General features: G+C 64.8%; 1 protein-coding gene across 4 annotated transcripts; it reads right to left on the bottom strand.

The window, feature by feature from the left end:
- Positions 1-656: 656 nt before the first annotated feature.
- On the bottom strand, positions 657-27461 carry SBF1 (SET binding factor 1). Of its 4 annotated transcripts, none has more exons than XM_045087552.1 (41): positions 27247-27461; positions 20884-20969; positions 20341-20478; positions 19960-20118; positions 19764-19874; positions 19047-19152; positions 18788-18920; positions 18603-18711; positions 18399-18512; positions 18211-18288; positions 17714-17827; positions 17506-17634; positions 17324-17422; positions 17001-17205; positions 16810-16922; positions 15901-16050; positions 15618-15686; positions 15363-15521; positions 15018-15283; positions 14766-14938; positions 14612-14685; positions 14335-14530; positions 14009-14136; positions 13347-13525; positions 13104-13240; positions 12805-13012; positions 12512-12708; positions 12289-12426; positions 9162-9239; positions 8663-8844; positions 8406-8585; positions 7998-8099; positions 7732-7917; positions 7539-7665; positions 7324-7454; positions 7023-7253; positions 2401-2508; positions 2097-2308; positions 1424-1511; positions 1202-1333; positions 657-1116 (listed from the first exon to the last, which is right to left on the bottom strand). In XM_045087552.1, exons 1-41 carry the CDS (start codon positions 27299-27301, stop codon positions 1018-1020), a joined length of 5679 nt encoding a protein of 1892 aa, XP_044943487.1. In that variant the 5' UTR covers positions 27302-27461; the 3' UTR covers positions 657-1017. The 4 variants fall into 4 exon arrangements, with proteins under 4 accessions (XP_044943487.1, XP_044943485.1, XP_044943488.1 ...); XM_045087550.1 differs by lacking the exon at positions 27247-27461 and adding an exon at positions 22031-22549; XM_045087553.1 differs by lacking the exon at positions 9162-9239.

The following is a 27461-nucleotide window of genomic DNA, read 5'->3' as shown; positions in this document are numbered from 1 at the left end:
CCTCGGCCCAGTAGTGGTCCGTGTGGCCCAGAGAGAACTTGGGGGCTCTCATCACTCACCTGATGTCACCTGTGGGTCTTTCCTGTGTCCACACCTACTGCTCCCCTCTGCCCTGACAGGTGCCACCACCGGCTAGGCACCGCCCACACCCCACCTGGCCGGCTCCTCACGCAGGTGGGACATTCGCGTGGGAGAGGAGTAAGCGTAGTGGCACCTGTCATGGTGCAGGCAGAGGCCAGGGTGTGGAGGACGGTCGGCTTGATGCGGGATTCCGGGGGGCGGGGGGAGGCATTTGGAGCAAACTTCCGGGAACCCCCAGCTGTGACCCCTGCTCCCTGGGGAGCACACCCTCCTCAGCACCCCCAGATGCCCTCTGCCCGGAACCATCCTCCAGACAGTCTGGCCCTGTCTGCGCGCTTCACAGCACCCCTGCAGATGGCCACCACCTGTCCAGGCGGTGCTTGGGGGCTGTGGCAGGAGGGGGTGGGTGCCAGCCCCAAGACCACCCTTCAGGGTGGCTGGGTGCCAGCAAGGGCCCGCTGAAGCTGCCTCCCCATGCCCCTGGCACCAGAGCTTGGGCCCCACGTGGTAGATGTGGGTCCTGGGCAGAGTGGTCGGGGGTGGGGGCGTGGGCCGAGGAGACACAAGCACGGGCGTGTTGTTAGTTCTCTCTTTATAGACTCTGCTTCTAGGAACAGGCGGCCGGTGGCCGGCCACGGGACCGGTGGGCTGACGGGGCGGGGGGCGGGGCAGGAGGGGTCTATTTACAGGCCCACCGAGAGGGCTGTACCATGGCCACCTGCCAGCCGGGGCTCCCCCAGAACTCCAAAATAAGTTACAGCTGGCCGGGCGGGCGGGGGCGGGCAGGGCGTGGGAGCTGGCAGGGGCTGTACACATAAGGGGGGGGTGGGACCTCAATACTGTCGAGGGTGGGGGCTGTAAACATGGCCGGGGGGCCCTGCCCACCCCTAGTGGTCTCTAACGACTGGACGCAGAGCAGCCGGAGCAGAGCTGGGCTCAGGCGTCCGACAGGCAGCTCTGGATCTGGTCCACCCACTGCTGGGCTGAGGGCACGTCCTGGGCACAGAAGTTGTAAACGCGACGCGTCGTCTTCACCTGGGAATGGCGGGTCGCTGACTCCACGGTCCCAGCCCGTGGAGCCCCCCCACCCTGCCATCCCTGGGCCCTGGCCACAGCTCACGTCAAAGAAGGCCTTTTCATCCACGGTCTTGGGGGCACCCATGGTGGGAGTGCCGGGGGCCACGGCCTCCACTTCGGCCAGGTCGATGACGCCCTTGCATTCCGTATCCACACGGTGGTCGTAGTAGCGCAGCTGAGTGGGGGTGCCGGGGGAGGGGAGGAATCAGGGCAGCACCCCCCACCCCAGGTTCTAACCTCCTCGCCTTGGCCGCCGACCACTCACCTGGTGCTTGGTCTTGTCCAGCACGAACCAGCGGGCCTTCCAGGGCTTCATGAAGGCTCCCTTCTTGTACAGGGTGCCCTCGTACGACCTGCACAGACAAAAGACCCCGGGCCAGGCTGGCTGTCAGGCCACCCCAGCCCCTGCCCTCAACCAGACCCAAGGCTGGACTCGAAGGCTAGACCGGCCAGGGGGCCACGAAGCAGCCCTGGGACTCTCCTCAAAGGCATGGAGAAGGGTCCCCACCCCTCACCCCTCACGTGCCAGGACACTGGAGAGGGCCCAACACCAAGGTCTCAGGGTCTCTTGGAAGCAGCCCCACTTGTAGGGCAGGTGTCTTGGGACGAGGAACACACAGCAGGCCGCTCTGGGGAGGCCATCGTGGCAAGATGGCCCCTCTCCAGCCTGCCAGGCCCCAACCTCAGCTGGTGGCTTGGCTGTGGTCACTGCTTCTACGTCCCAAACCTTTCTAGAAGAGCCCTCCTGCTTCTCCTCAGCCACTGTCGGCTTAGGTTCAGGCCACCGTTGTGGCATTATGGCCTCCCCCACAAATCCTTCCACCCAAGAGAGGGCCAGACGTTCCCCAACGGCACTGGCCCCCAACCTCTGACCCATCCCACACCCACAGTGCCCCAGCTCAGGAGTCCATGCCGCACAGCGAGACATGCCCTCACACCTGTTCTCACTCTCGGCCGTCTGGAACTGGCTGTACAAGGTGCTGGTGCTGCGGCGCGCTGCCTGCCGGGAACTGGACGCGGTTGAGCCACTGCTCTGGTCGCTGTCCAGGCTGAGGCTCAGAGTGGAGCCCACAGGCCCCTCCTGCAGGTACACGCCTAGCGAGCGGCGGTGGTGGGGCACGCTGGACACCAGCAGGGAGCTGGGGGTGCCCTGCGGACGAGGGGGGGGCCCGTGTCAGGGCCGGTGGCCTCCAGCCCCCGCCGGCAAGCTCACCCCGGCCGCCCACACCCAGGTCTGCTCACGCGTCCGTCTGCCCGGGCCTCCAGGCGCTGCGCTGCCTTCACCCGATCCCAGGTGTCCTTCCAACGCTCCGGGGGTCGCCCCAGCTCCGTCTCCAACCGCTGTAGCTCCTGGGGAAGAAGTGGAAAACGATCATTCGGAAGGAAAATATCCAGACCAAAACGCAGGAAGACCAAACCATGGAAAGCAGGAAGGTGCAGTGGTTGGTACCGCTGGAACACGGGTGGGTGAGGGTAGGGGTGGCCAAAACCCAATCATCTGGAGAGAACAGAAATCAGTTGTGCAAAGAAAACAAGGAGCACCAGGCAGAGACGCGGAGCTCGGGGTTGCGGACACGCAGGGACCCAGGGAAGGGGCCGTGGTCCCGAGCAGGAGCTCTCGAGAGCCAGAGGCCTCCCGGCATAAACCGCCACGGGCCAGGCAAGATGTCACAAGCCTGGCAGGGAGCAGCTCCTCGGCCGCTGCGAGCCGGAGCGGCGCGATGCAGGGAGCTGCAGGGCTTCCAGCTGGCCGGAGCAGACACACCTGTAACTGCGCGCGGAAAAAACCCAAACACAATCCTGACCCTCGACAATGCAGAACCCACGATGTCCATTATTTAAAAAAATTACTAGACAAACAAGAAAGCAGGAAAATGAGAGTCATGCTTAGGAGAAATGTTAAAAGAAATAGATCCAGAAAAGAAAGAGGTATTGGAATCAGCAGGCAGGAAATTCAAACCACTGGTTCTAAATACGTTTAAGATGTAAAGACAGAGACGGACAGAATGTTCAAGCGGATGGAGGCTCTCCACAAAGAATGGAAACCGTTTTAAAAAGACTAACGGAAATTCTAGGGCTGAAAAATACGGAATCTAAAATGCAAGCTTCATCAGACTACAGAAGAGCAGAGCAGGGAGCTGCAACGTGGGGTCCTGGAAATGAGCTGCAGAGAAGAAACCTCGCCTCCGGACCTATGGGTCAGTCCAGTCCCACAGGAAAGGAGGGAGAGACTGCGTAGAAAAAAAAAACCCTTTAAAAGAAATTATGGCCAAAATTGCATTAAATTTGATGAAAACCCTCATCCCATAGATCTAAGAAGCTGAGAAAGCTCCAAGCAGGACGGACCAGAAACCCCGAGAGGGCCACCTGGCTGGCTCAGTTGGAAGAGCACGTGACTCTTGATCTTGGGGGTCGTGAGCTCCAGCTCTATGCTGGGTGTAGAGGTTACTTAAAAAAAACTTTAAAACCTCACATGATGGTCAGATTGCTGAAACCAGACGTGAAGAGAAAATCTTAAAGGTAGAGAAAGGGTGACATGTCACGCAGTTTACAAGGACAAGGAAAAGCCCCAACTTTCAATCAGAAACAACGCGGGTGCCTGGGTGGCTTGACTAGGTGTCTGCCTTCAGCTTGCGTCGTCGGCTCGCAGCATCCCGGGATCGAGTCCCCCATCGGGCTCCCGGCTCGGCGGGGAGTCTGCTTCTCCCTCTGACCCTCTCCCCTCATGCGCCCGCTCTCTCAAATGAATAAGATCTTTAAAAAAAAAAAAGACTGCATGCCAGAAAACAACGGAATGACATCTTTAAACTGCTGAATGTGGGGCGCCTGGGTGGCTCAGTCGGTTGAGCGTCTGCCTTCGGCTCAGGTCATGATCCCAGGGTCCTGGGACTAAGCCCCACATCAGGCTCCCAGCTCGGCGGGGAGTCTGCTTCCTCCTCTCCCTCTGCCTGCCTCTCTGCTTGTGGTCTCTCTCCATCTTTCTAATAAATAATAAAATCTTTAAAAAACAAAAAAAAATCTGCTGAATGTAAAATGCTGTCAACCTAGGGCACCCCTGGGTGGCTCAGTGGGTGAAGCCTCAGAGGCTTCAGATCCTGGGATCGAGCCCCGCATCGGGCTCTCTGCTCAGTGGGGAACCTGCTTCCTCCTCTCTCTCTGCCTGCCTCTCTGCCTGCTTGTGATCTCTCTCTGGGTCAAATTAAAAAAAAAAAAAATATATATATATATATATATAGCTGTCAACCTAAAATTCTATATCCTAAGAGAAAACCTTTCATTTTCTTTTTTTAAAGGCCATTTATTTGACAGGAGCGGGGGTGGCGCACAAGCAGGGGGAGGGGCAGAGGAAGAAGCAGGCTCCCCACTGGCAGACATCCTGATGTGGGACTCAATCCCAGGACCCCAGAATCGTGACTTGAGCCAAAGGCAGACGCCTCACCAACCTATCCACCTAGCCGTCCAGAAAACAGCCTTTAAAAAATAAAGGCACTGGGGTGCCGGGGTGGTACATCCTGTTGCGGGGTCCGACTCTTGGTTTTGGCTCAGGTCAGGATCTCAGGATCATGGGATTGAGCCCCAGGTCGGGTTCTGTGCTCAGTGAGTTCTGCTTCAGATTCTCTCTCCCACTCCCTTCGCTGCTCCCCCTGCTTATGCTGTCATTCTCTCTCAAATCAATCAATCTTTTAAAAAGGGGGCACCTGGGTGGCTCAGTCCTTAAATACCTGCCTTCGGCTCAGGTCATGGTCCCAGGGTCCTGGGATCGAGCCCCACGTCGGGCTCCCTGCCCAGCGGGAAGCCTGCTTCTCTCTCTCCCACTCCCCCTGCTTGTGTTCCCTCTCTCACTGTCTCTCTGTCAAATAAATAAAATTTTTAAAAAGTAAATAAATAAATAGTAATTTAAAATGAAGGCACAGGACACCTGGTAGGAGCAGTCAGCAGAGCGTGCGGCTCTTGATTTCAGGGTTGTGGGTCAATCCCCATGTTGGTGTAGAGATTCCTTAAACAAACAAAACTAAAAATAAAAGGGCACAACTGGCCCAGCCAGAAGCCACTGTGTTTCCGGGGCAATCCATGGATTGATGAGTGGATGCCAAGTCGCAGCAAACCGGCCGTGTGGCCACCACACGTCTGCAGCTTCATGACGTCTCCTTTGGCCTGAAGCACAGGAAGTTGTCTCCAAGGTCAAAGCACCAAGAAAACTGCGGCAAGGCAGGGCCCCCCGAAGTGGGTACCCTAGTGCCTGGCTAGTCTGGTCAGGCAGCGGCGCAGCCCGACCGTCCGTGGGGCCGTGCGAGGCAGACAGCACGGGACCGGCCCCCCAAGTTGGCAGGGTCACCCCAGGGGAACGGAGGGACTGGGAACGGTCCTGGCCGGCGGGATCCCGAGCTGTTTCAAAACCAGCTCCGCAGTGATGCCAAGGAAAAGCGCGGCGCACTCACAAAAACACGGCAGGACGGAAACAACCGAGAACGCCACAACCTCCAAAATAAGCCCAGGCCCAGCAAAGCCACGGTCGGGCGAACAGTCACGGAGAGTCCGTCGCTGGCGACCTGCGCTCCCAGAAACACTGCAAGTTCTTCAGGCCCGCAAGCAAGGAAGCGTGGAGGTCACGGGACACCGCGAGGAGAGAAGCCTCCCCGCCGTCCGGGCTCTTCCCAAACAGCCTCCGTCACACGCGGGAGAGGTGAGGGGAGCAGGCAGGCGCGTCACCGCCATCCACACCACCCCGAAACTAGCACGGGGACAAGCCGCTTAGAAGGTCAATGCGGCGGGACGCTCACTTGTCACCGGGGAACAAACGGAAGGAAAGAGCAGACACTAACGCAGTCAACCAACAGCGAGGGGCCGGATTCCGGGGCTGCGGCTAGCTTGGAGCGAGGGGCACAACTCCGCGTCCTGGGTCGTGAGCTGCAGCGCCGCGGTGGGCACGCGGAGGACTTAAAAAGCTGGACTCCCACCTGCCCAGGTCAACAGCTAAGCCTAAAGGCACTGCATACCCAGTGAAAGAAAGCGTCAGACTGAGGAAGCACCAGCGCGTGCGGAGTGCAGGAAACTCAGCGCGACCCTGAAGACGCGGGCCAGTGAGACAGACACGGCCCCGTGGCCCCGCGAGGAAACTGAACGGCGCGACTCCCGTCGGACTCCGAGGCGGAACCACCAGAGACGAAGGGTCTCCTTGGCCCTCTGAGCTTGTGGGTCACCCGTTCCCCCCCGAAGCCCTGGGTAACGGGTGCCTCTCGGCCAGGCCCGGCGCTGCACCATGGACATCCTGTGTTTACGCCGGGATGCTGGCACCTCTTGCTCCGCTGCGGAACAGGCTCCAAAGGGCCTAAGCAGTCCCCCAAAGCCCAACGGCCTTGGACGGGAGCATGGTGGCCGACAGCAGGGGCACCCAGGCAACAGGTGCGGTGGTCTGGGAGAGGCCCGGGGCAGTCCCTGGGAAAACCCTGTCTTCCCTGAGGGCCAACGGTACAAGTGCCTAGAGTAAAGAAGCCATCTCCTAGGGCGCCTGGGTGGCTCAGTGGGTTAAGCTGCTGCCTTCGGCTCAGGTCATGATCTCGGGGTCCTGGGATCAAGTCCCGCATCGGGCTCTCTGCTCAGCAGGGAGCCTGCTTCCCTCTCTCTCTCTCTGCCTGCCTCTCTGCCTACTTGTGATTTCTCTCTGTCAAATAAATAAATAAAATCTTTAAAAAAAAAAAAAAAAAAAAAAAAAAAAAAGAAGCCACCTCCTAGGTCCCAGGGGGCCAGGACAGCAGCCTCTGGCCATCGCCGCCCACAAACACGAGCTGGGGCGAGGGGGGAGGGGGCAGGGCCCCCGGCCTGAGGAACACACGGGGAACGTCCGACAGCACCGCGGTGCTCACCTCCAGCAGGCGTGAGATGGCGTCTGGCTGGGCTCGGGGGCGGCTGTCATAGCACGGCCATACCACTCGGCGCCTGCTCTGGGGCGCACCCCCATCAGGCCGCTCTTCCTCTGGGGGCTCGGGGGGCCCCTGGGCCAGCTCCCAGTCATAGGGAGGACCCTCGGCCAGCGTCTCCTCGGTGTAAAAGTCCCACACCTTCAGGTTGGACACGTTGCTGTAGGGCCGCAGGACCTGGGGGCGGGCCTGGCATGAGGAGCTGCGCAGGAGGGCGCCCGGACGCCCTGGCCAGGCCCTGGCTCACCTCCGCGTCCTCGGGCGCGTACATGTAGTTGTAGAACACGGGCGTCCTCTTGCTCAGTCGGTCCACGTACTCCCACACGGACCGGCACGCCTGCTGGCCCCGGCGCTCCCCCTTCTCCTCGTACAGGAGCCCTGCAGGGGGAGTGCTGAGCCCCACCACCCTCCAGGCCCGGCCCGGCCGCCCAGCCCTGCCCCAAGCCCAGCCCTGCCCCATACCCAGCTCAATGCGCTCATAGTCCGAGTCGAGCAGAAAGGTCCGGAAGCGGCGGGACGCGTGGTGGTAGCCAAGGAACTTGAGGTAGAAGGGGCTGAACTCGAACTCCATGGGGAACTGCAGGTGGACCTGTGCGGGGTGACCGGTCAGGGCCGGGAGGCGCAGGCACCGCCCCCGCCGTGGGCCCCTGCCTACCTGGTGCACACAGTCCAGGAACTGCAGGAAGACGGGCGTGAAGCCGCTGCTCTGCCCAGCCAGTGTGTGGGCCCCGCGGTGGCTGAAGCGATGGCCAAAGGACAGCCACTCCTTCTCCACCAGCAGCCGGAAGCCCTCCAGCGTGCGGTAGAAAGGGTCGGATAGCAGCTGCACCAGAGACACCACCTGCCGGCCCCGCCTGCCTGTCAGCACGGTGGCCGCGGGGACGCCCGAGGGGCCCGGCTGTCCCCACAGCCCGCACGCACCTGGGTGGTGATGTCCCAGCCGTCCTCCAGGCTCACCAGGACGGACGAGCCCGAGTCCAGCAGCTCCACCACCAGCACCGACACCTGTAGCAGCTTGTGGATCTGCAGGGCCGGGCGGCCCCTCAGCACCTCCGGAGCCGGTGCCCTCATACTCCTGCAGCCGTGCGGGCCCCCGACGGCTCCCCCACCCTGCCCTATCCTGGAGATGGCCTGCCCCACCCCAACAAGAGCAGGTGGCCCCAGCCTCCCTCCATCACACGGTACTGCCGTCCAGGTGGGAAAGGTCCATCGCCCTCTCCAGGGGCCCAGCGCCGTCAACAAGCAAACCGTGACCCCATCTGTCCGTGGCTGTAGGTAAGCGGGCCCCCATGGCACAGCAGACCGCAGCAGGGGCAGGGGTTCACACACCTGGATCAGCCACTCTGAGTCCTCCAGCGAGCGCAGGAAGGAGGCAGGGCCGGGCTCAGCGGCAGGGCAGCCTGGGACACACGCCTTCAACAGCTTTTTGAAGCTGGCCTTCACCTGCCGTGCCTCGAACACCTCGATGGGCACCAGCTCCCACTGCTGCAGGGGGTCTGGCCGCACACCCTGAAGAAGGCCAGCCGTGATGAGATGCGCCCGGGCCCTGGGCCCCCCACCAGGCCCCGGGCCCCCACCCCAGTCACCTTGAGCTGAGCTTTGTCCCCAATGATGTAGAGGGCTGCGCGCTGGGGCTGCAAGAAGCCTGGGTCAGGGGGGGCCCCGTTAGCCTGGGGCGGGCTCAGCATGTCTCTGCCTGCCAGCCGGGAGCCCACATCAACGCCAAGCCCACCGCTGCGCCCACTGGCCCGGACACTGCTCCATTTCCCTGCACAAAGAAACCACGTGAGCGCCTGAGCAGGCCTGGGGCACCCCTTAACCTGGGGTTGAGCTCCCCAGGCAAGGCGGGGAGGCCAAAGGGACCCCAGCTGGGCCTGCATTTGCGTTAGTGTTGGGGGTCTGGGGTGGGACTCGGGGCCTCAGGCTGTTAGTGCCCAGGGCTGTGGGAAGGGCTGGGTTATGCTGGTCATCACCAGGACTGTTAGTGCCAGACGTGGAGGGGACGTTAGTGCCCATGATGACTCAGTCACACAGGGGTCGTCAGTGCCAGGTGGGGGGAGCCAGCCTGTGTGGCCAGTACGGTACCTCGGGGAGCGGTCCGTCTGGAGGCCGAGGCCGCCATGGGGTTGGACAGCGTGGTGACCCTGGCTCTGGGGCTGGGCACTGGGGGCACAGCAGAGAAAAGCCTCAGGCCTGACCCCAGGCTCGAGGGTCTGCCCAGCATGGCGGGCCTGTGGTCCAAAACGACTATAGGGCTAGGTTCCCACCAAGCCCCCAGGAGCCCCACAGATAGTGGGGGGCAATACCAAGGCCCTCTGAGCCCTCTTGGCCCTCAGGGGCAGGCCAGGGAACAGAGGGCCAGCAGCAAATAGGATCCGAAGAGAGACAAGAACCCTGGGCTCTCCAACCCCCACAGGCCCATCCCTGCCTCGTCAGCCCCCACGGCACTGCCTGCAGCCGCCTGCAGCGCCCACCGACAAGAGGGGCCGTAAGGTACAGCCTGGAGAAGAGGAAGCCTGGAGCCTAGAGCTCCCAGCCTGGAACCGTGGACACGGGCTGGCCTGAGCCCCAGGGGCAGCACTGGCGGAGAAGGCCACCTGCCTGAGAGGGCCAGACCCCTGTCTTAGAGGCTGAGACGGCCAGGCCTGGAGGCACAGGGTGCCTGGGGAAGGAAGCTCCCCAGTGCCCGGGCTCAGCCGCCTCTGCAGAAGGCAGCCAGGCACCGTCCCTCCCTACCACAGCAGCGGCGACAGACAAGCAGGGCACCGCAGGGCACCAGCCGGCCACACTGCAGGCAGAACACACCATCACTCACAGCCAGGACGTGGTCTGTCTCAACTAGAACCTGCCCCTTGGCAATGGGGGCAGGGAGGACTTGATCTGGACTGGGGGACACAGGAAGGCAGCGCCAGGGTGCTTTGGGAACAGTCAAGGACGTCCAGGCCACACTGGGGACAAAGAATCCTGTGGGGAGGGGCCACCTGCAGTGCGGACTCTCCCTCCAGTGGTGGAGCCATAAATCCCACTCAAAGACGGCCGGGAGTCTGGGAGACCCAAAGCCACTTGAACAAGGCACAAAAAGGGAACGGGACGCCAAGCAGCACCCCCCGTGAGCGACCACAGGGCACACCGGCTGCCCTGTTCCAGGCCCCCTTGTCCCCAGTGCCCATCAAGTGGTCACAAAAGACAAAAGCTGAAGCCAGAGTGCCCCGTAGTGTGAGCCCAGACCAGGGGCTGGTGTGCAGACAGCAAGGGACATGCTGCAGAGGCACCAAGCGGGGCGGAAGCAGGGTGTGGGGCCTCCTCAGACCTCGGCAGAGAAAGCTGGAGGCCCTCGGGTGATCTGGAGACACCCCCATGCCCTCCGTGCCGCCCCCGCTCCGCCCCGCCGCGAGGCCCTGGGCAGTGGACAGAGCCGGAAGAATGAGGCAGCAGGAGCACACTCCCAGGAGGTCCACCACTGGTGGGCCACCAGCCCCCAAAACCCACCCGTGCACCCAAGTGCATCTGGGAGCTGAAGCCACAGCACAAGAGAGCTCAGACGAGCAGGAGAGGAGGGACGGAGGACCCAGAAGGCCTGAGCGGCAGGGACCCTGGCGTGACATGTGGCCAACCAGCACGTGAGGCGCAGGCGCGTCTCACAGCCAAAAGGGAGCCCTCGTGCATCCCCTACCGACTGTAAACCAGGCACACATCAATCGCAGCAGCCTACCTCCCAGGCGGACACCAGGCTGAGGTGGGGGTCAGACCCAGGCCAGCAAGGGGAGGCTCACAGATCAAGCCCAGACTAAGAGGCCACTGGACACCAGGCCCCAAGCATAGGTGGCCCCATGGGCTGCACAGCAGTTGGAGTCCTGGGTCGGAGGATTAACCCTTGAGAGTCTATCACCCAGACCCAGAGGATGAGGCACACAGGGACAGGGCATCTGTGGGGATCCAGGCAGGAGGGAGGGGAGCTGGGGGCAATGGGGGAGTGCGGGGGGAGACGGCATCAGCTGGGGTGAGGCACGGCGAGGAGACACGGGCAGCCGAGGATGGGGCCCCCGGAGGAGATGGGGTGGCGGGGAGGGGGGCTCAGAGTCAGACGGGTGACAGAGGGGAGGGGAGGGGAGATGGGGAGACCTGGGTGAAAGGGGGGAGGATGGGGTCAGGGAGAAGCAAGTGAGATCAGTGGGAGGTACGTGTGACGCAGGAGTGACTGCCTCAGGACACGGGCCCTGGAGGAGGCCGGCCCCGCCCTCACATGGCCCCCACGGGTGTCCTCTCTCACCTGGAAGCCTGTCCAGGAACCCAGCACAAAGAGAGCTGACCTCCCCAGCAAGGTCCCCGCCTGTAACCAGGTCAGACCAGCCCTCCACAGCGGCCGTGTACCCCTTGGGCAGCAACACACACACACACACACACACACACACACACACGCTTCACTGAGCCCCACTGTGGCCGCCCTACGCCAGGGCTCCAACAGGGTGGGGCAGGGCCCACTCACGGCCTCCACCTCCCAGGCCTGGTGTCTTCTCTGCCATCTCTGACCATGAGACCCTGCCACGCCAGACAGAAGGCAGGGCTGGGCCCTAAGGGCCTGGATCCATTGGGACCAGCAGGGCCGGGGGTGCTGAGAGCACCCATGCTGGGGATGGGGACCGGGACGGGGAGGCCCGCGCAGACAAGACCGAAGGAACCAGGACAGATGGCGGATGTAGCCCAAGCAGTCAGATGACCTCGACAAAGCAGTGGTGGGAAGGACAGGACAGAGCAGGGGACAGAGCAGGGATGCGGCCCAGGTGGGGGTTTCAAGGGTCAGCTGTGGCCTGAAGGCAGGCCCCAGGCAGGAAGAGGAGGTTGAGAAGCTCCGCCCAGGGGCGCCCAGGGGGCTCAGTGCCTTAAGCCTCTGCCTTCGGCTCAGGTCGTGATCTCAGGGTCCTGGGATCGAGCCCCGCATGGGGCCCCCTGCTCAGTGGGGAGCCTGCTTCCCCCTCTCCCACCCCCCTGCTGTGTTCCCTCCCTTGCTGTCTCTGTCAATTAAATAAATAAAACGTTTAAAAGCAGCAGCCGCTGGGCCCAGGCAGAAGGCCGACCAGAGCGGGGCTTCAGGGTGCTCACGAGATCCCACACCCCACCTGCCACCCCCTCGCTGGCCTGCCTTCCCCAAAAGCCACCACAGCCTCCCGCCTCCCCCCGCGCCGGAATCCTCCAGCCTTCAAGCGCCCCTCACCGTGGCTGCCCACGTGGGCGGAGGAGAAGCCGCTGAGCGTGTTCCGCCCGGATGCGTCCGCGAAGCGGGGCATGGAGCTCACCACGGCCTGCAGGTACTTCTCCTGCTCTAGGCTGCTCGAGTCCGCCTGGGACTGGCCTGGGGGAGGAGATGGAGCTGGAGCCAGGCCGGATGGGGGGCACGGGGCACAGGGGAGGGAGTGCGCGCGTGGCCCGGAGGGTACCTGGGGAAGGCGCGTTCTGGGCCTTGAAGAGGCCGACGACGCCCTTGCCGTGCAGGCCGCCGGAGCGCAGCAGCACAGCCTTGGAGCGCCCACTGCGCCAGCACACCACGGGGAAGCGGTTCTGGCGGTAGCAGCGGGAGACGCGCTGCAGGGCGTTGTCCTGGACGCTCTGCGGGACGATCAGCAGCCCCGGGTAGCTGCGAGGAGCCGGAGGCGTCAGGGTGCAGCCGCGGGGCACAGGGCACAACCACCCAGCCCGCCGGGTGCACGTCCCCCAGGCACGGCCCGCTCACCTGCGACAGATGGCGTACATGCGGTTGACTGGGGAGATGCGGAAGGGCTCGGACTTGGCTCGGCTCAGGCTGCTGCTCAGCGTACCCAGCCCCAGGCGCTGGTAGTCCCGGCAGCACGCCCGCTCCACCAGGCTGCTCATGGTCATGCGATCGGAGGGCTTCAGGGCCGAGGAAGGGGTCAGCGTGCTGGGCTCCAGCTCCTCCGACACTGGGGTGGACCAGGCACACGGGGGCGTCACCCACAGACTGCGGGACCCCCTGCCCTGCACAAGGCCACCTGGGGCTGTCCATGCTCCCACCTGAGATCTCGTCCTCCTGGTCCTCAGGAGGAGGCTGGCCCCGGTGCTCCCAGCTGGGAGGGCTGTACTTCTTCCGGGTGACGTACTGCCGCCCGATGGTTTTCTTGGCGTTCTTCACGAGATTCCGGGACAGGGTCCTGGAGGGGGTGCACACACAGGATCAGCAGAGGCGAGCAGGACGGACAAGGGGGACAGGCACACAGGGAGGGGTGGGGGTCCCAGCCCTGGGGCCTGGCTCCATACTTGAGGGAAGGGCCCTTGTCCTTGGTGGCGCGGGGTGGCCGGCCGGGCGTATGCGTGGAGCCCAGGGAGAAGGCGAAGGTGCCCCTGATGTCCGGCGGGTACCGCAGCTTGTGCAGCTGCTTGCGGAAGAGCTCAGCGCTGTCGGACCCCACCTCCTCGTCAAAGGCCATCTTCAGCAACTGCGCCAGACAAGAGGCCCTCAGAGGTCTGGGCACCCTTGGGTCTGGCCCCCGCCACAGAAGCCTGCGGGCAAAAGCGGGGAACCCCCTGGGGCCTGGCAGGGGGCATCCTCCCAAGCAGCAGTGGGCACGCACAGGGCCCTCCTCACGCCACGTGTGACCTCCAGGTTGAGGCACCTGGTCCTTCACCAAGTGTCACATGCGCTGGTGTGATGTTCAGGCGTGGGGCACAGGGCACGTTCCAGACACGGGTGCCAGGGTCAGGGTACCCCCCAAACAAACAAGGAGCCCTAAAGGCCAGCACATCACACACGCCGATGACACTGAGCTACTGTGCGTGAACAGAGACAGGCGCGGTGGGTGAGGTCTGGCCCCACGCCAGCTCGCGAGCATGAGACCGGGGGCTTGGATGCCTGTGGACCTGGGAGAGCCAGGCACCCCCCCCCAACCGCACACCCGTGCCCCGCCGTGCCCCGGGCAAACCTGGAACGTGCAGGAGCGCAGCTGCAGCCCGTCCTGCAGGAGCTGGTCCACAGGTGTCTGCACGCTGATGCGCTTCTCCTTGGTCAGCGCGGCCACCGGGAAGGAACGCACCACCACCTGTTCCCCGACTTAGCACAGGCCAGGCAGAGTAGGGGGGGGTCACAGAGTCTGGGGGTGCCAGAGCTATGCAGGTCCCGGGCAGGTGAGGGGAGATGTGACCTATCTTGCACAAGACCCCACACCCCTGAGGAGGGCGAGTCCTATTCCCTCCCAGGACCTGGATGGGGGAGGGCGGGTAGGGACGGACGAAGGGTCTGGAGGCTCACCCAGGGGGTCGGTGGGCATCCCCGTGAAGATCACCCGGTACGTGGTAAGGAAGACGGCGCCCTCAGCTGGAAGCAGTGCGGGGCCGCCGCCGCTGCCCCCCGCCCCCTCCTCACGGCCATCTGGCAGCAGGTAGACGCGCAGGCCGTCCAGCACGCATTCCTCGCCGGGCAGCAGGCGTGGCCGCAGCAGTTTGGGCTGCTCAGGGACAAGAACAGCCCCTCAGGCCCCCGCCCGGCACCCACCCAGGCCCCCACCCCTGGCCGGCCCCCCGCTCACCTTCTGGATGGGGGGCAGCCTCTTGCTCTCCCGGTGCACGGCCTCCAGAGTCTCGATGTGCATCTGGACAATGTCTGGGAGACAGTCGTTTTCACACCCTGGCCCCCTGCCTGACTGGCTGAGAAGGGCGTCTGCATCCCCAGAACCCCCATACCTGGCACCATGACATGCAGCCCCTTGAGGTGGTCGCTGGTGACCCCACTCTCTGTGCAGACCTTGTCCACAAAGCGGTTAATGAAGCGGACCACGGCCCCAGCCACATCGCAGGTCTCTGCGTCCTCAAAGCCGCTCTCTGTGTCGTAGCTCTCTGCCACGCTGCCCGCCATGCTAGGTCGGGGAGGGGACACCGCAGGTCAAGGTGCGCCCGCCCGAGCCCCCCATGTGGGCCCACGAGGCGCCCCCGCACCTGTTGGTGACCAGGCTGTTGCTGGCGCTCTCGAGGTCGCCCAGCCCTGCGCGCTCCCGCAGGAGGCGGCTGCGGCTGCTGTCCAGGGGCAGGAGCAGGTAGCTCATGCGGTTGGCGTAGTGGATGGCCTGGCTGAACACTGTGCTCTCCTCCTTCTGCACCAGCTCCTGCTGCTTCTCGCGGCTCAGGGTGGGCCACAGGCGCCGCTGCTCGGATGCCACGTCCAGGGCAGAACGCTCGTCCTCTGGCACCGACACATCCCCCACCTGCCCCAGCGCCGCCGGTGAGCCTCGACCGGGCCGGCCCTCGCCGCCAAGCCCCCCAGGCCCGGGAGCCCCCACGCACCTGCACGTGGTCTCGGTCCTCAGCAGGCTCCAGGTAGAGGGCGCGGATGTGGGTCTGCACGTCCCCGTAGAACATGGCCTCCCAGAACTGCGGCGTGCTCCACACCACGTGCTCTTGCACGCAGCTGTACGCAAACTGGGTCACTCCTGGGCTCAGCTTCTGCAGAGGCCGGATGGGGGGGCGCGGGTGCGGAGGGGTCACCAGGTGCAGCAGGAGGGGACGAGGGAAAGGCAGCGGGGCGGCCCCAGCACTCACCCGGCAGAAGGCCGTGACCAGGGGCAGCAGAGCAGCCGCGATGCCGTGCTCGTCCAGGGAGGTGCAGTCCTGCGGGAGCGGGGAGCCCTCGGAGCCGCCCCCACACGCCCAGCCCGCCGGGGGCCGCAAGAGCCGCCCAGAGCTTCGGGGCAGGAGGCGCCCTCCAGTGAGTCCCCCAGCCCAGGACCTCCCCAGCCGTAGGCACGGCCAGAAGACGCATCCCCGCGGGGGGAAGGGGGCACCCCCACCCACCGCCACGCCCAGGGCTGCAGCCCGGCCTCACCTGCAGGCAGCAGTTCATCATGCGGACGACGAAATCGAACTGTTGGTGGTCCAGCACCGCCCGGTTCTGCTGTACGTGCAGGTGCAGCTCCTGGGTGAGGCAACGGCGGGCCGCGCGCCCCTTCAGGGCCCTCAGCACAGCTGGGAGCAGCTGGAGACAGGGGAACATGGGGCTGGGGGCATCCAACCATGCCCTGGAGGGAGGGGAGGAGGGAGGCCAGGGCACAGAGCCCGGGAGGGGAAGGGCCATGGACCCCCCAAGAGGCCAGAGCCCAGGCTCTGAGCACAGAGGGGATCTGGAAACAGTCTGGGCCAGACTCTGGAAGCTCACTGCCCCACAGACTGACTTCTGGCCGACCCTGCCCTCTGTACGCGCAAAAGCCCGCGGAGATGGAAACGCTGCCCGCCCACAGCCGGGGGTTACTCCCTAACCCTGAGCCCCAACAGGCACCCCTCCCACGGCTGCAGCCCTGCTGCTGGCCGGCTGGGCACTGAGCAGGGTGCACAAAGGACCGTGTGCTTGTTCTCTTATTAGTTTTCATCGTAAAACCAGCAGGAGCCCTGCAGGCCCCTCCCGGGAGATCGTGCGGCCGGGACTCAAGCTGGCTGCTGTGGGGGCCACAGGCGTGGGCCAACACCATGCAGGGCAGGACCACAAACGCACGGCGCTGTGCGGGCTGGCACTTCGGTCAGGAGGAATGGAGAAGAAACTTAGCAGTGGAAACCTTTGGGTTCTGATGTCCCGAAAATGAAGTAAATCCCTCCTGCGAGCTTCCCCACAGGCTCTGTCCAGCTGCACTGAGGAAGGGGCCCGAGACCTGGTGTCACCCGCCCCTCCGGCCGCCAGCAGGCACACGGACCCCAGGCTCAGCACCCTTCACAGGGGCTCCCTGTGCCCGGCTGCCCTCACCTTCTTGGCCTCAAGCATCTTCCCCTCAAACACATAGGAGATGCAGTTTCGAACCACCTCCAGCCGGCGTGCGCTGTTGCCGTGGAGCCCGCTGCTCCGCTCCAGGATGGCGGCTGCGGGAAGACGACACGCTCATCTCTGACTCGCGCTCACCCTGGGCCCCACGCCCTGGCCCCCTTCCCGTCACCCACTCATGGGGGGCCCCGAGGGCACAGTGGTCCTCCTCTCAGCCTTCACAGCCGGGGGCGCGCCCTGCATCTTGGCTGTCGCCTGGTCCACGATCCACTGCACCATGCCGTCGTCCAGCCGGGGGAAGGGGCGGGGCGCCCGCCGCAGGTGGCTGGCCTCCCCCGGCCTCTGCACTTTGTGCATAGCCACGGCGGGGTATGGGTTCTCCTGCAGAGGACACAGGTGAGTGTGGGCGAGCTGCGCGGAGCCAGGCGGCACCGTGCCCTGGCCTGGCGGCACCGTGCCCCGGCCTGGCGGGCCCACCCCCTCGTGTCACCCGCCGTACGTTCTTGTAAAGCTGCTCTGCCAATTCTCTGACGTGACGCAGGACACGCTGGGGGTGGTTCTCATCTGCCCGCATCCGCGCCACCTCATGGGCCACCAGCTGTGGGAGGAGGCAGGGTCAGGCAGGCGGGGCGAAGCTGGGAGTGGTGGCAGGGGCTCCTCCCAACTGGGGCGGGGGTGCACCTCGTCGAACAGGTCCGTGGCACGGTAGGGGACCCCACGCTCTGACACGAAGCCTGCGAAGGCCATGCCCTCCAGCACCTTCATCAGGAAGTCGTCCTCCACCAGCCCACGCTGGCCCAGGAAGGCTGCCTGGGGGCAACACGAGGGGGTCAGCCCCTCAGCACTGACTCCCTGCCCGCCTCCACCCCCAGCCCTCCCTGCGGGGCACCTTATGAAAGCGGATGACGGGCTCCGGGTGGATGCGGACCATGTGCAGACACCAGCGGTAGCCCTGCAGCAGCTGAGCGAAGAGTCGCAAGAAGACAGCACGCAGCTCCTTGTCCTGGGCCCGGGGGGCGCCGGTGAGGACCAGGCCACAGGCCTGCCCCGGCCCCTGCACGCCACAGCCCTCCAAACCCCCACCCCTCTCCAGCTCCACCCCACACACACAAACACACCTATCCGCGCCCTGCCCAGGCCTCCTGGGCGCCTCGCCCGTCCTGCCCCTCCAACCTTCTTTCACACAAAGCCACAGCCATCCCGACAACCACTCCTGCACAGGACCCCAGAGACTCACAATGCACCCCCCCGGCCCCCAGCGACTGGCCCAGGAGGGCTGGCTATACAGTGTGACTGGCACTGCCCACAGGCCGTCAGGGGCAGCAGGCCTGAAGAGAGGGCACAGGGTTGGCGCACGCCCTGCGCTGGGACCGCAGGGAGCCCCACCTGCATCTTCAGGGAGGAAGCGTTCGTCGAAGGCGGTGGGAAGGCAAGATCCGCCAACTCCAGCTCTGGATCCAGGACCTGCGTAAGCAGAGAGGAGTGAGGATGGCCACACACCCAGGGCCTGGGGCTCCCCTGGCTGCCAAGTGACCCCGCTCTCAGCTTCCCTGGAGCCCCCGGCCCCGCCTCACCATGCTCAACACACTGTGAGTCTGACTCTGCAGTGGCTCCGGCAGGGGCGGGACGTGCACACACTCGGGGACCGTCACAGTGCCTCCATCGAGATCGGCAATGATCACGTCCAGCTGTGGACCGAAGGGAGCAAGTGGTCAGGGAGCCGCCAGCCAGTCAGCGCGGCCTGGAGCAGGGAGGCAGGCACAGGCCACAGCCCTCACCAGCTCTTGGGTCTCCGCCTGGAAGGCCGCGTTGACACCGATGATGAAGGGCGTGGGGGTGCTGAGGACCTCCAGGAGCTGTGCCGGCAGGATGGGCACGTAGGTGAAGCTGCAACGGGCAAGGGCTCAGTGTGCGCAGCCGGAGCGGAAGGGCTGGGAGGAGGGGCGAGGCGGCAGCAGGGCACCTGTATCGGAGAGGGAACAGCAGCGCCAGGAGGCCCCGGCAGGCGTCTGAGAGCCGCTGGTAGCTTCGGGACAGGAAGAGCACCTTGTGCTCCGTGAGCGCAGCGCAGAACAGCGACAGCACGTTGGTGATGCCTGCGGGGGAGACCACGGGCTCGCAGGGCCGGCTGAGCAAGAACCCCACTCTGACCAGCAGCCCCCGGGGGGAGGAGAGGGCAGCGAGCGCCGGGTGGGGACGGGGGTGGGGACGGCCGGGCTCACCCAGCTGGCGGAAGAGCAGGGCGACACTGCAGCGGCTGACGGGCAACGAGTCGGCGAGTGGGGTCTGGATGACCTGCCGGTCACCAGCCCCCAAAGAGATGGTTCTCTGTGGAAAGAGAGGGACCCGCGTTCAGCGGCTCCAGCCAGCCCCGCGTCAGCCCAGAGCTCCCTGAGCCGAGGTGAGGCTGGCCAAGGCAGGCCTGCTAACGGGAGGGAAAGGCCATTCCTGGCCTGCCGGCCCACGCAGCGCTGCAGAGGAGACTCAGGGCCTCTGACCTGGGGCAAGGTGGGGCCTGGGTGGGCAGAAGAAACAAAGAATCCATACCACTCCGTCCTCCACGGAGTCCAGCTGCACAGGACAGACGGGCAGAGAAACACAGTTAGACGCACCCACACGTGGGGGTACTGACCAGGGAGCAGAGCAGACAGACACGCGGACACCAACATCCAGAGACAGGCACACCCAAGGAGCAAGAGAACAGAGAAACAGAAGGGTGCCAGGTAGGGAGCCAGGCAAGACATGGGACGCGCAGGTGAGCAGGCAGGGCCGAGAAGGGAAGACAGGTGACAGCAGCACCAAGACGCAGTAGAGTGTCCACGGTCCGGGCCGTGCTGAGCCCCGCCAGATTCTTGAGGGCCCACAGGCCCCACCCTCACGGCCTGGGACAGCAGGAGGGCCATGGCTGTGGGTGCACGGCAGCCGCCCGCAGGACCCACCTGGGAGCCCCCCGCCAGGGGGATGACGCACGTGAGCAGGTTCCCGATCACATTCTCCAGGCCCACGTTCAGGCCCTCCACGTGGATGGTGTAAATGAGACCCAGGCTGTTCTGCAAGGACCACAGACTGGGGAATGGTGGCCCCACTGGCAGGGGCACCCCACGTCCTGCCTCGAACCCTGGCTGCCCGCCTCACCCTGAACACCTCCGCGTGGTCCAGTCGAGACACCAGCACCAGTGTCTTTGGCGCGAACAGCTGGCCAGGCGGGCCAGGTGTCGCAGGAGACAGTTGTGCAGGGCCCCCCTCGTCCACGTCCTCTTCCCGCTCGGTGGCGTCCTCAGTGCACACCGCTTCCTGTGGACAGAAGCCCCATCCACCTCGCTTTCAGACAAGTCCCACGGGCCCAGGGGGAGGACGCAGGTGACTCAGACGGGAGCAGCCCTTTGGGAACTCAAGCCTCAGTGGGGTTGAGGCACTGGGACTAGCCACAGACAGGGACACACCCAAGGACAGAGGCAGAGGGAGTGGGCCACAGCCAGAAGCCCATGCAGGCCGGACCCCAGAGTCCCCAGTGACCTGTGTGGGCTCTGCCGGCTCCCAGAAGGTCAAGCAGGCGCAGTAGTGCCGCTCAGAGTTGATGTCAGTGAGGACAGCGACGAAGAAGGTGGGTGGGTTCCTCTCAGGACACAGCTGCCACCCGCTGGGCTGACAAAACTGCAGGGCCGGGCGGGGCAGGGGGAGGGGTCAGCAGTCTGCTCCCTGTGGCTCCCTGCCCTCACCCAGGGCCCGGTGGAGTCTGCAAGCCTATGTGCATCCTGCCTCCCGGGCCTCGGCCCTTCCCTGCAAAAGGAAGTCACAGCCTCTGGTCTCATTGTGTGGCCGGAGAACCCTGTAATGCAGGACACGGTCTCCACCATCACAGGGGACAGGCGACATGCTGCGATGTGGGCACGGACCCCACCAGCCAGGCCTGCCACCTCCCTCCTCCATCCCCTGTAGCGGCGCAAACAGCTCCTTCCCCCACCCCGGGGACTGGGCACCGCAGAGGCTCCTCACAGTCCTGGGGAAACTGGGGCCCACCTGCGCCCCCCCCCCAGCATGAGCACCCCCCACACTCACCAGCTCGATGCCCTGGGGGAACGGGTTGTCTTCCCAGTCCTTCTCTGGGAAGCGCTGCAGGATCTGGCCCTGGCCTTCCCCACTCCCTGAGGACAGGAACAGGTAGTCAGGGAGCCTCCCACCCCGCAGAGCCCCCACCCAGCCAGAAGCCTCAAGGGTCTTAGATGGGAAGCGCTCACCCAGCCTGGACTTCGTGTGACATCAGACCAGCCTCAGCTCCCAGACCTATCATTTCCCTAAAAATCGTCTTGTGAGGGGTGGCTACTAGACAGCCACGGACCCCAGGGCCACCAGAGGGCACAGAGAGAAGCCCCCAGTATGGATAGGGAGTCCTGAAAGCCTCTGGCTAGGCCGGGCACCAAAAGCATGGAAGCCTCAGGCTGGGGCCACTCCCGTGCCCCTCCCCAACACGCCAACAACCCCAGCCAGAAGGCACCTCCAGCCCACCACACACCGGAGGCCAGCCCTCCAGCCAGCGGAGCGCAGCTCTGGACTGTGGCATCAGCCGAAGGCCAGCTTCAGCGCTTGCCCCCGCCCAGCAGGGAGCACCACAAGGACCAGCCCCAGTCCCTGGCTCACCTCACCAGCCAGCTCTGAGCACCCTCAAGAGGCAGAGGTCTTACACCTGTTGTCTGTGCCCGGGGAGCAAACACCCAGGCCCAGACCGCTGCCAGCCCCATCGCCTTGGAGATGGACAGGCCAGCACAAGACCCAGAGAGGAGTGGTAACTGGTGGGAAGGACAGGGACCAGGTCTTGGGACACCCACAGAAGGAGAACCCTCCTGAGTGCTGGGGATCCGGCCACGGTCAGGGCCACTGAAGGTGGTGCATACATGCCTGTCCTCTCTCTGTCTGCAGCCAGCACTGTGCACAGCCACACGGACTGGGGACGCTGGGCTGGGCGGGAGGCCCAGGGCTGCTTCCCCTGCTCTGTGGCTAGGGCATCATTCCCAGCTCTGGGCCACATGGGTGGAGTCAGAGGCTCTTGCCTCTTGCTCACCCCCTAGAGCCAAACTAGGAGGCAATGATGAGGGCCCTGTCAGGGGACCACTCAGCTCACAAGACCAGCAGAGGATGGACACAGGCCTCTGTTCCACCTCCAGCCCCCACCCAGCAGGGCCGAGCCAGTGAGACAGAGCCTCCCTACCTTCACCTCCCACACACGACAGGCAGGTCCCTGAGTGCAGACGTCCCCACCCTTTGCTCGAACCAGCTTCAATATCAGTGCCCGCACCAGCAGAAGAGTGGGAGCAGGCAGGGAAGGAGCGGGCACTGAGCAGGAAGCCTCTCTGCGGGCCCACCCCAAAGCCCAGCAAGCCAAGATGCGCCGCATCTGAGGACCTGTCCGACACAGCCGCCCCCGCCCCTGTCCAGTCAGCCTGGTCCACCCCGATGTGCACAGGAGCCTCGGCCAGAGCCAGGGGCCTGGGCACTGGTGAGCAGAGCCCGGCAACTCGACAACGGAGGAGCCCAGCAACAACCTCGGGAGACCACCCCCGCTCTGCGATCATGGAGGGCAGGTCAAGGAGGTCGGCAGCAGGCAGGTTGCGGCCGGTGAGGCGAGGAGGGGCCATGACTCTGACTCACAAAACCTCAGTTTCCTGTTCCCCTCCCCCGCCCACACTGACACCCTGAAAAGACAAGAGGAGACGGCGAAGAGGAACAGGTGTCTGCTGGTACCGTATCTACACACGAGCACACACACACGCACAGGGCCCACTAAGACAAAGCCCCTTGGGGTTCCTCTAGGCCCACTCCCAGGGGCCACCCTCAACAGGCCCAGGCCAGCTCACCCTGAGCCATGGCTTCCCTCCCCACCCACTCCCCCCAGGGCTGATTTGTGCGTAGCCCCAAACCACCATCTGGTGCCTGGCTGGCACCCAGGGCTCACCCAGTTCTTGCCACGAGGCAGCGGGCGGAGGAAGAAGAGGGGGTGTGTGCAGACAGGGACAGCAGCCTCTGCCCCACAGCCTCCCTCCCAAGGACAGACAGCCCTCAGAAGGCTGTTCTCAGCAGCCTCTCCCCACGGGGAAGCAGACAAGGTAACTGGCCACTGTCCACCACGGGCCCTCCCCACCCCATTCATCCTGTGAAACATCAACTCCCACTTGTATGGCTCCGCCTCTGAAGAACCAACTGGAGGCTTTCCTTCAACTGCCCCACAGCCTAGGGCAGTAAGCATCTCCCTCATCATGCCCAGCCCCGTCTTTGGGCCATGACGTCCCAAACTTGGCCTTCGGGTCTCAGCCCCCAAAGTGCCCCCTCCTCCAGGCAGCCCTCCACACCCTGCCTGAGCCTGGGGCCTACAGCAGGACCCCCCCCACCAGAGCCTCGTTCCCTCCCCTCTACCCCTCTGTGACTCCTGGTGCACCTGCGGGCTGGCTGGGCCACACGGGAACTCCATACTCCGTGTCCATCACCGCACCTGTGCCTGGCACAGACCACGGCCTCATCAAGGCTTGCTGAATGCAGACCGCCAGCTACACTACCATCCTCCCACGCCCAGCCCCACACACACCCCACAAGGAAACAGGCTCTTTAATCAGAAGTAAAGGACAGCTTTTGGGGCCCCAGGGTGCTCCAGGACAGGCAAGCCCTCCCAGGAAGGGCACACCACAGAGAGGCCCTGACTCCTGGTCTCTTCCCAGCTCTCTCTGAAACCCGGCCCACACCCCAGCTCCGTGCTAGCAGGGGCTAGGCTGCAATCTGGCTGCTGGCTGGCAGGCACCCTGGGAGAGATGGGGGCTCTGCCACGCCTCCCCGTGTTCCCCACCCACTTGAGCCCTTGCAGCGATGAAGGTGACCTGCCCCATCAGAGCTTCCCCCACCTCGGAGGAGGAGGGTCACCCTATCAGCCCACTGGGGTAGAACTAGTCTAGCCGGCACCATCCCACGTCCCAGGGCAGGACTCTTGGGGAGGCCTTTGGAGGAAAGGCACCCAAGTCCCCTGAGACACAGATGGGGACAAGCACTTCCTCTTGCAACCGTGTCCCCACACCCAGCCCTGTGTGGGCTGCAGGCCTGAACGCGGGGTGAGAGCACACAGAGCGCGCGTTCTGTCATCTGCTGGCAGTGGCCGTCACCAGTGCCAGGCTGCGACGCCTGGAGGGCCAGCCCAGGCCAGCACACACTGTGAGCGGGGGCAAGGGAGAACGGCAGGCTCCTCTGCCTGCCCGGCCTGCTCCTCCACACACTCCAGCCGACGCCCTGGGACGCCCTGGGACCCGCTCAGCGGCACTACAGGAAGAGGGTGAAGGAAGGACCTCCCCGCGGCTCCACCCACCCAGCCCCAACCCTCGGCCTCCCAGCCAGCCACAGCAACAGGATGTGTGCGGAGGGGCTGCAGCCTCCGCAGGGGTCCTGCCCAACTCTCCCCCAGGCAGACCAGACCGGCTCCCAGGGTGGGGGCTGGAAGCCAGCTGAGGCCATTCCAAACAGCCCCAACCTGCTCCAGAGGGCAGGAACATGGGTGGGGAGAGTCGATGGGGCCCAGGAATGTGGCCCGCTCAGCAGAGTCAGGTCTGAGAGGCCAGAGCACAGGACAGAAGGTGTTCTCAAATGCTAAGGGAGGGAGGCTGGGCGTGGGGGGGGGGGTGCACCAGGAGGGGTCCAGCCCCTCCTCCCATGCACTCAGCCCCCTGGTCAGGTCAAGTGTGTCTCCTGTTCCCAAAGGCACGCCCTGGCACTGGCCATGCTGTGTTCAATCAGCTGACCACTGTCAGGCCCTCCAGCCCAGAAGCTGGGCAGGTACGATCCGACGGCCCCCACAGTGTCTCCAGAGCTGGTCCCAGGGTCCAGAAGGTGCCGAACCCATGTCCTGAGTGAAGGAGCTCCCCCACTCACCAGGGGAAGGATCTGCACTGGGGTCCCATTCAGCCCCCTCCCCATGCTCCTGCCTGGAAAAGTCCACCAGATGGTAACCATAAAAACCAGATGCTCCCAGGCGGCACTCCGGCACCCCGGCCCCGCGTCCACCAGCTCCCGTCAGGGTGTCGCTATCCAGGCCAAGGACAAGACGTCCCCCTCTCCCACCTGCTCCACTGAACACTGAAGACCCTGCACCCCAGTCCCGATGTCCCAGGCCTGCCAGCCCACAGGGTCCCCCCTCCAGCAGCGCTGCCCACTGTATCAGTGCCCATGGGTGTCTGCACACCTGCTGCTCATCACTAATAAGACACCCATTATTTCCTGGAGCCTCCCGTGGGAACAGCTTCACGTCTGGGTCCACCTCATGCCCATGGCAGCCTGGGGGGTCTGTGTGACTCCAACTCCAGATGAAAAAGCTGAAGTGCAGGGAGCTGGAAGACTGGCCCAAGGTCAAGAACTATCAAGTGGCAAAGCAGGTACCACTGACTCCCCCTGCAGTGCTCCTCTGCCTCAGGCTTCCCCCCAACCACCTGGCTCTGCCCTCAGCCCTATGGCCAGGGACCTAGCCTGCGGGCTTATTTCTCACGGGGATGGAGGAGTCCTGCCAACCGAGACCCTGAAACCGGGTGACCGGCCTGCATCGACCAGCTCCTGCCCTGGAGACAGTGGTGAGGGGCTCCATGACCCGCCCCCCAACTGCAGTGGACACTAGGGGTGAGCAGACATTACGGACTCCAGCCTTCTCCTCTGTCTTTATCAGAGGCTACAAATGCCAGGGGTGCCCATCCCCTGAGTGTCACGGCCAGACTGCCACGGAGCCCACCCATGCCGCCTCCCACCTCCCTAATTCACCCTCAGGTCTCCACCCCTGCTGCTACCACCTGGCCTCTATCTGTAGTCTCTGCCTCCCCAGACCCTTCCCAAACCACTCAGCACTGTCAGCCTCCAAGCCCACTCTGCTCATGCAGCTCCAGCCCAGGGCCCCTCATGCTGGAGCAGCCCCTCAGCCAACCTTGTTCCCATGGATCCCATGCAGCCCCCTGCTCCAGGTGGCATGGCGTCCTCACTGTCCCCCACGTGCACCTTGGAACAGACGGTCCTCCCTCTGTGGGCCCATGCAACACTGCGAGTGAGCCCGCCTCGTGCAGACTGGGAGACTGAGATGACTGGTTCTCGCTGCAAAACCTCCCTCTCTAGAGGAAGATATGCTCATCCCTGAGGGTGTCAGGGGACGGACCCTTGGACGGACAGGAGCGAGTCCTACGAGGGCACTGAAGAGGGTCTGGAGAGCAGGGTCCAGCAAGTGGAATCACAGCAAGAAAGGCAAGAGGAGAGGAAGTCCGGCTCCTCGGTGATGACAGCGGCACCGCGCTGACAATGAGCAACAGGTTGGGGGCTCAACCCCACTTTCAATCTCAAGGTTAAGCCCCAGCCTGACCACACAGGAACCCCCGAGGACATGTACTGCCTCTCTGCAGTTGGGATTTGAGCCCACGGCCTGGTAGTGCGTCAGCCTCTGTGGGGGCTCAGACCAGACAATCAACCTCTCTGCCCGACTCCACTCTCCCGGTGAGGGAGAGGGCAAGGAAACCCCGGTGGGCTGCTGGGAGGAAGAAATGAGATCACACATACAAAGGGCTGTGCAGGGCCTGGCACACAGAGCGCGCTCCCCAGCCCGGGCTCCGTGACTGTTGCTGATGTCATTGTCAGGCTCTGTTCTCTCCTACCCCCTGGGCTGAAGGGCTCTCAGACACAGGCGCCGGCCCTAGACAGGGACCTCCTGGACACCGGCCCCAGTCAGCACAAGGATCGCCCACCCAGGCTGGGCTTGCAGGCATGAGGACCGCAGCCTCTGCAGGGATGCTCTTCTCTAGCTCCACATAGACAGAGGACCCGCCATGCGCCTTCAGGAGGCCCATTTCCCCCGGAGCGCCGCGTACAGCCCCAACCCGCGTCTTCACAGCGCGGTCCTGGCATCCCACCCTCTGCTGCATCGCACCGAGCCTCCGCACCTGAGACACCCCACACCGACGGGCTCCAGACCGGAGGCACCGGGCGTCCAAGGAGGGGCTCGCGGCCGAAGGTCCGTGCCCCTGGAGGCACAGCCACCGGCAGTCGGCCAAGGCGCAGACGGCCCATCCCACCCAACCGGGAGCCGGGAGGCCGAGCGTCTCGGGGCCCTCCCACCTCCCAGGCCCACGCCAAAGCTCTGCCTGACCCGGCTCTGGCCCGCGCGTGGCGCGCAGGTTCGGCTCGCCGCGCCGCGCTGCCCCGCTGGCCTCAGAGAGGCCGCCGCGCCCCGACCCCCGCCCCGGGACCCCAGCCCGGCAGGTGCCCCGGACGGCCCCCTGCGCTGGCCCGGCGGCCGCGGCCCGCCCGCCGCACAAGTCCCCGCGACTGCCCCAGCGCGCGTCTCCCGCCGCCCCGGCTGACCCTTCCCGGTCTCCCGGCTCCGGCGCTCCGCCCGCAGCCCTCGGCCGCGGGCCCGGCACTCACCGCGCGGGTGCGGCCCGAACGCCACCAGCACGAAGTAGTCCGCGAGCCGCGCCATGGCGAGGTGCGCGGGCGGGCTCCGCGGCTCGGGGACGCGAGGGCGGCGCGCTCATGGCCCGGCCCCGGCCCTGGCCCGCGCTCCCCGGACACCCCGGGCCCGCTCCGCGGCGGCGGCCAGGGCTCCCGCCGCCATCTTCCCAGCCAGCCGGCCCGCCCGG

This window comes from Mustela putorius, unplaced genomic scaffold (genome assembly GCF_011764305.1).
Source record: "Mustela putorius furo isolate JIRA1106 unplaced genomic scaffold, ASM1176430v1.1 tig00001419_pilon_pilon_pilon, whole genome shotgun sequence".
NCBI lineage: Eukaryota > Metazoa > Chordata > Mammalia > Carnivora > Mustelidae > Mustela > Mustela putorius.
This window is presented reverse-complemented; position numbering and strand designations above follow the sequence as displayed.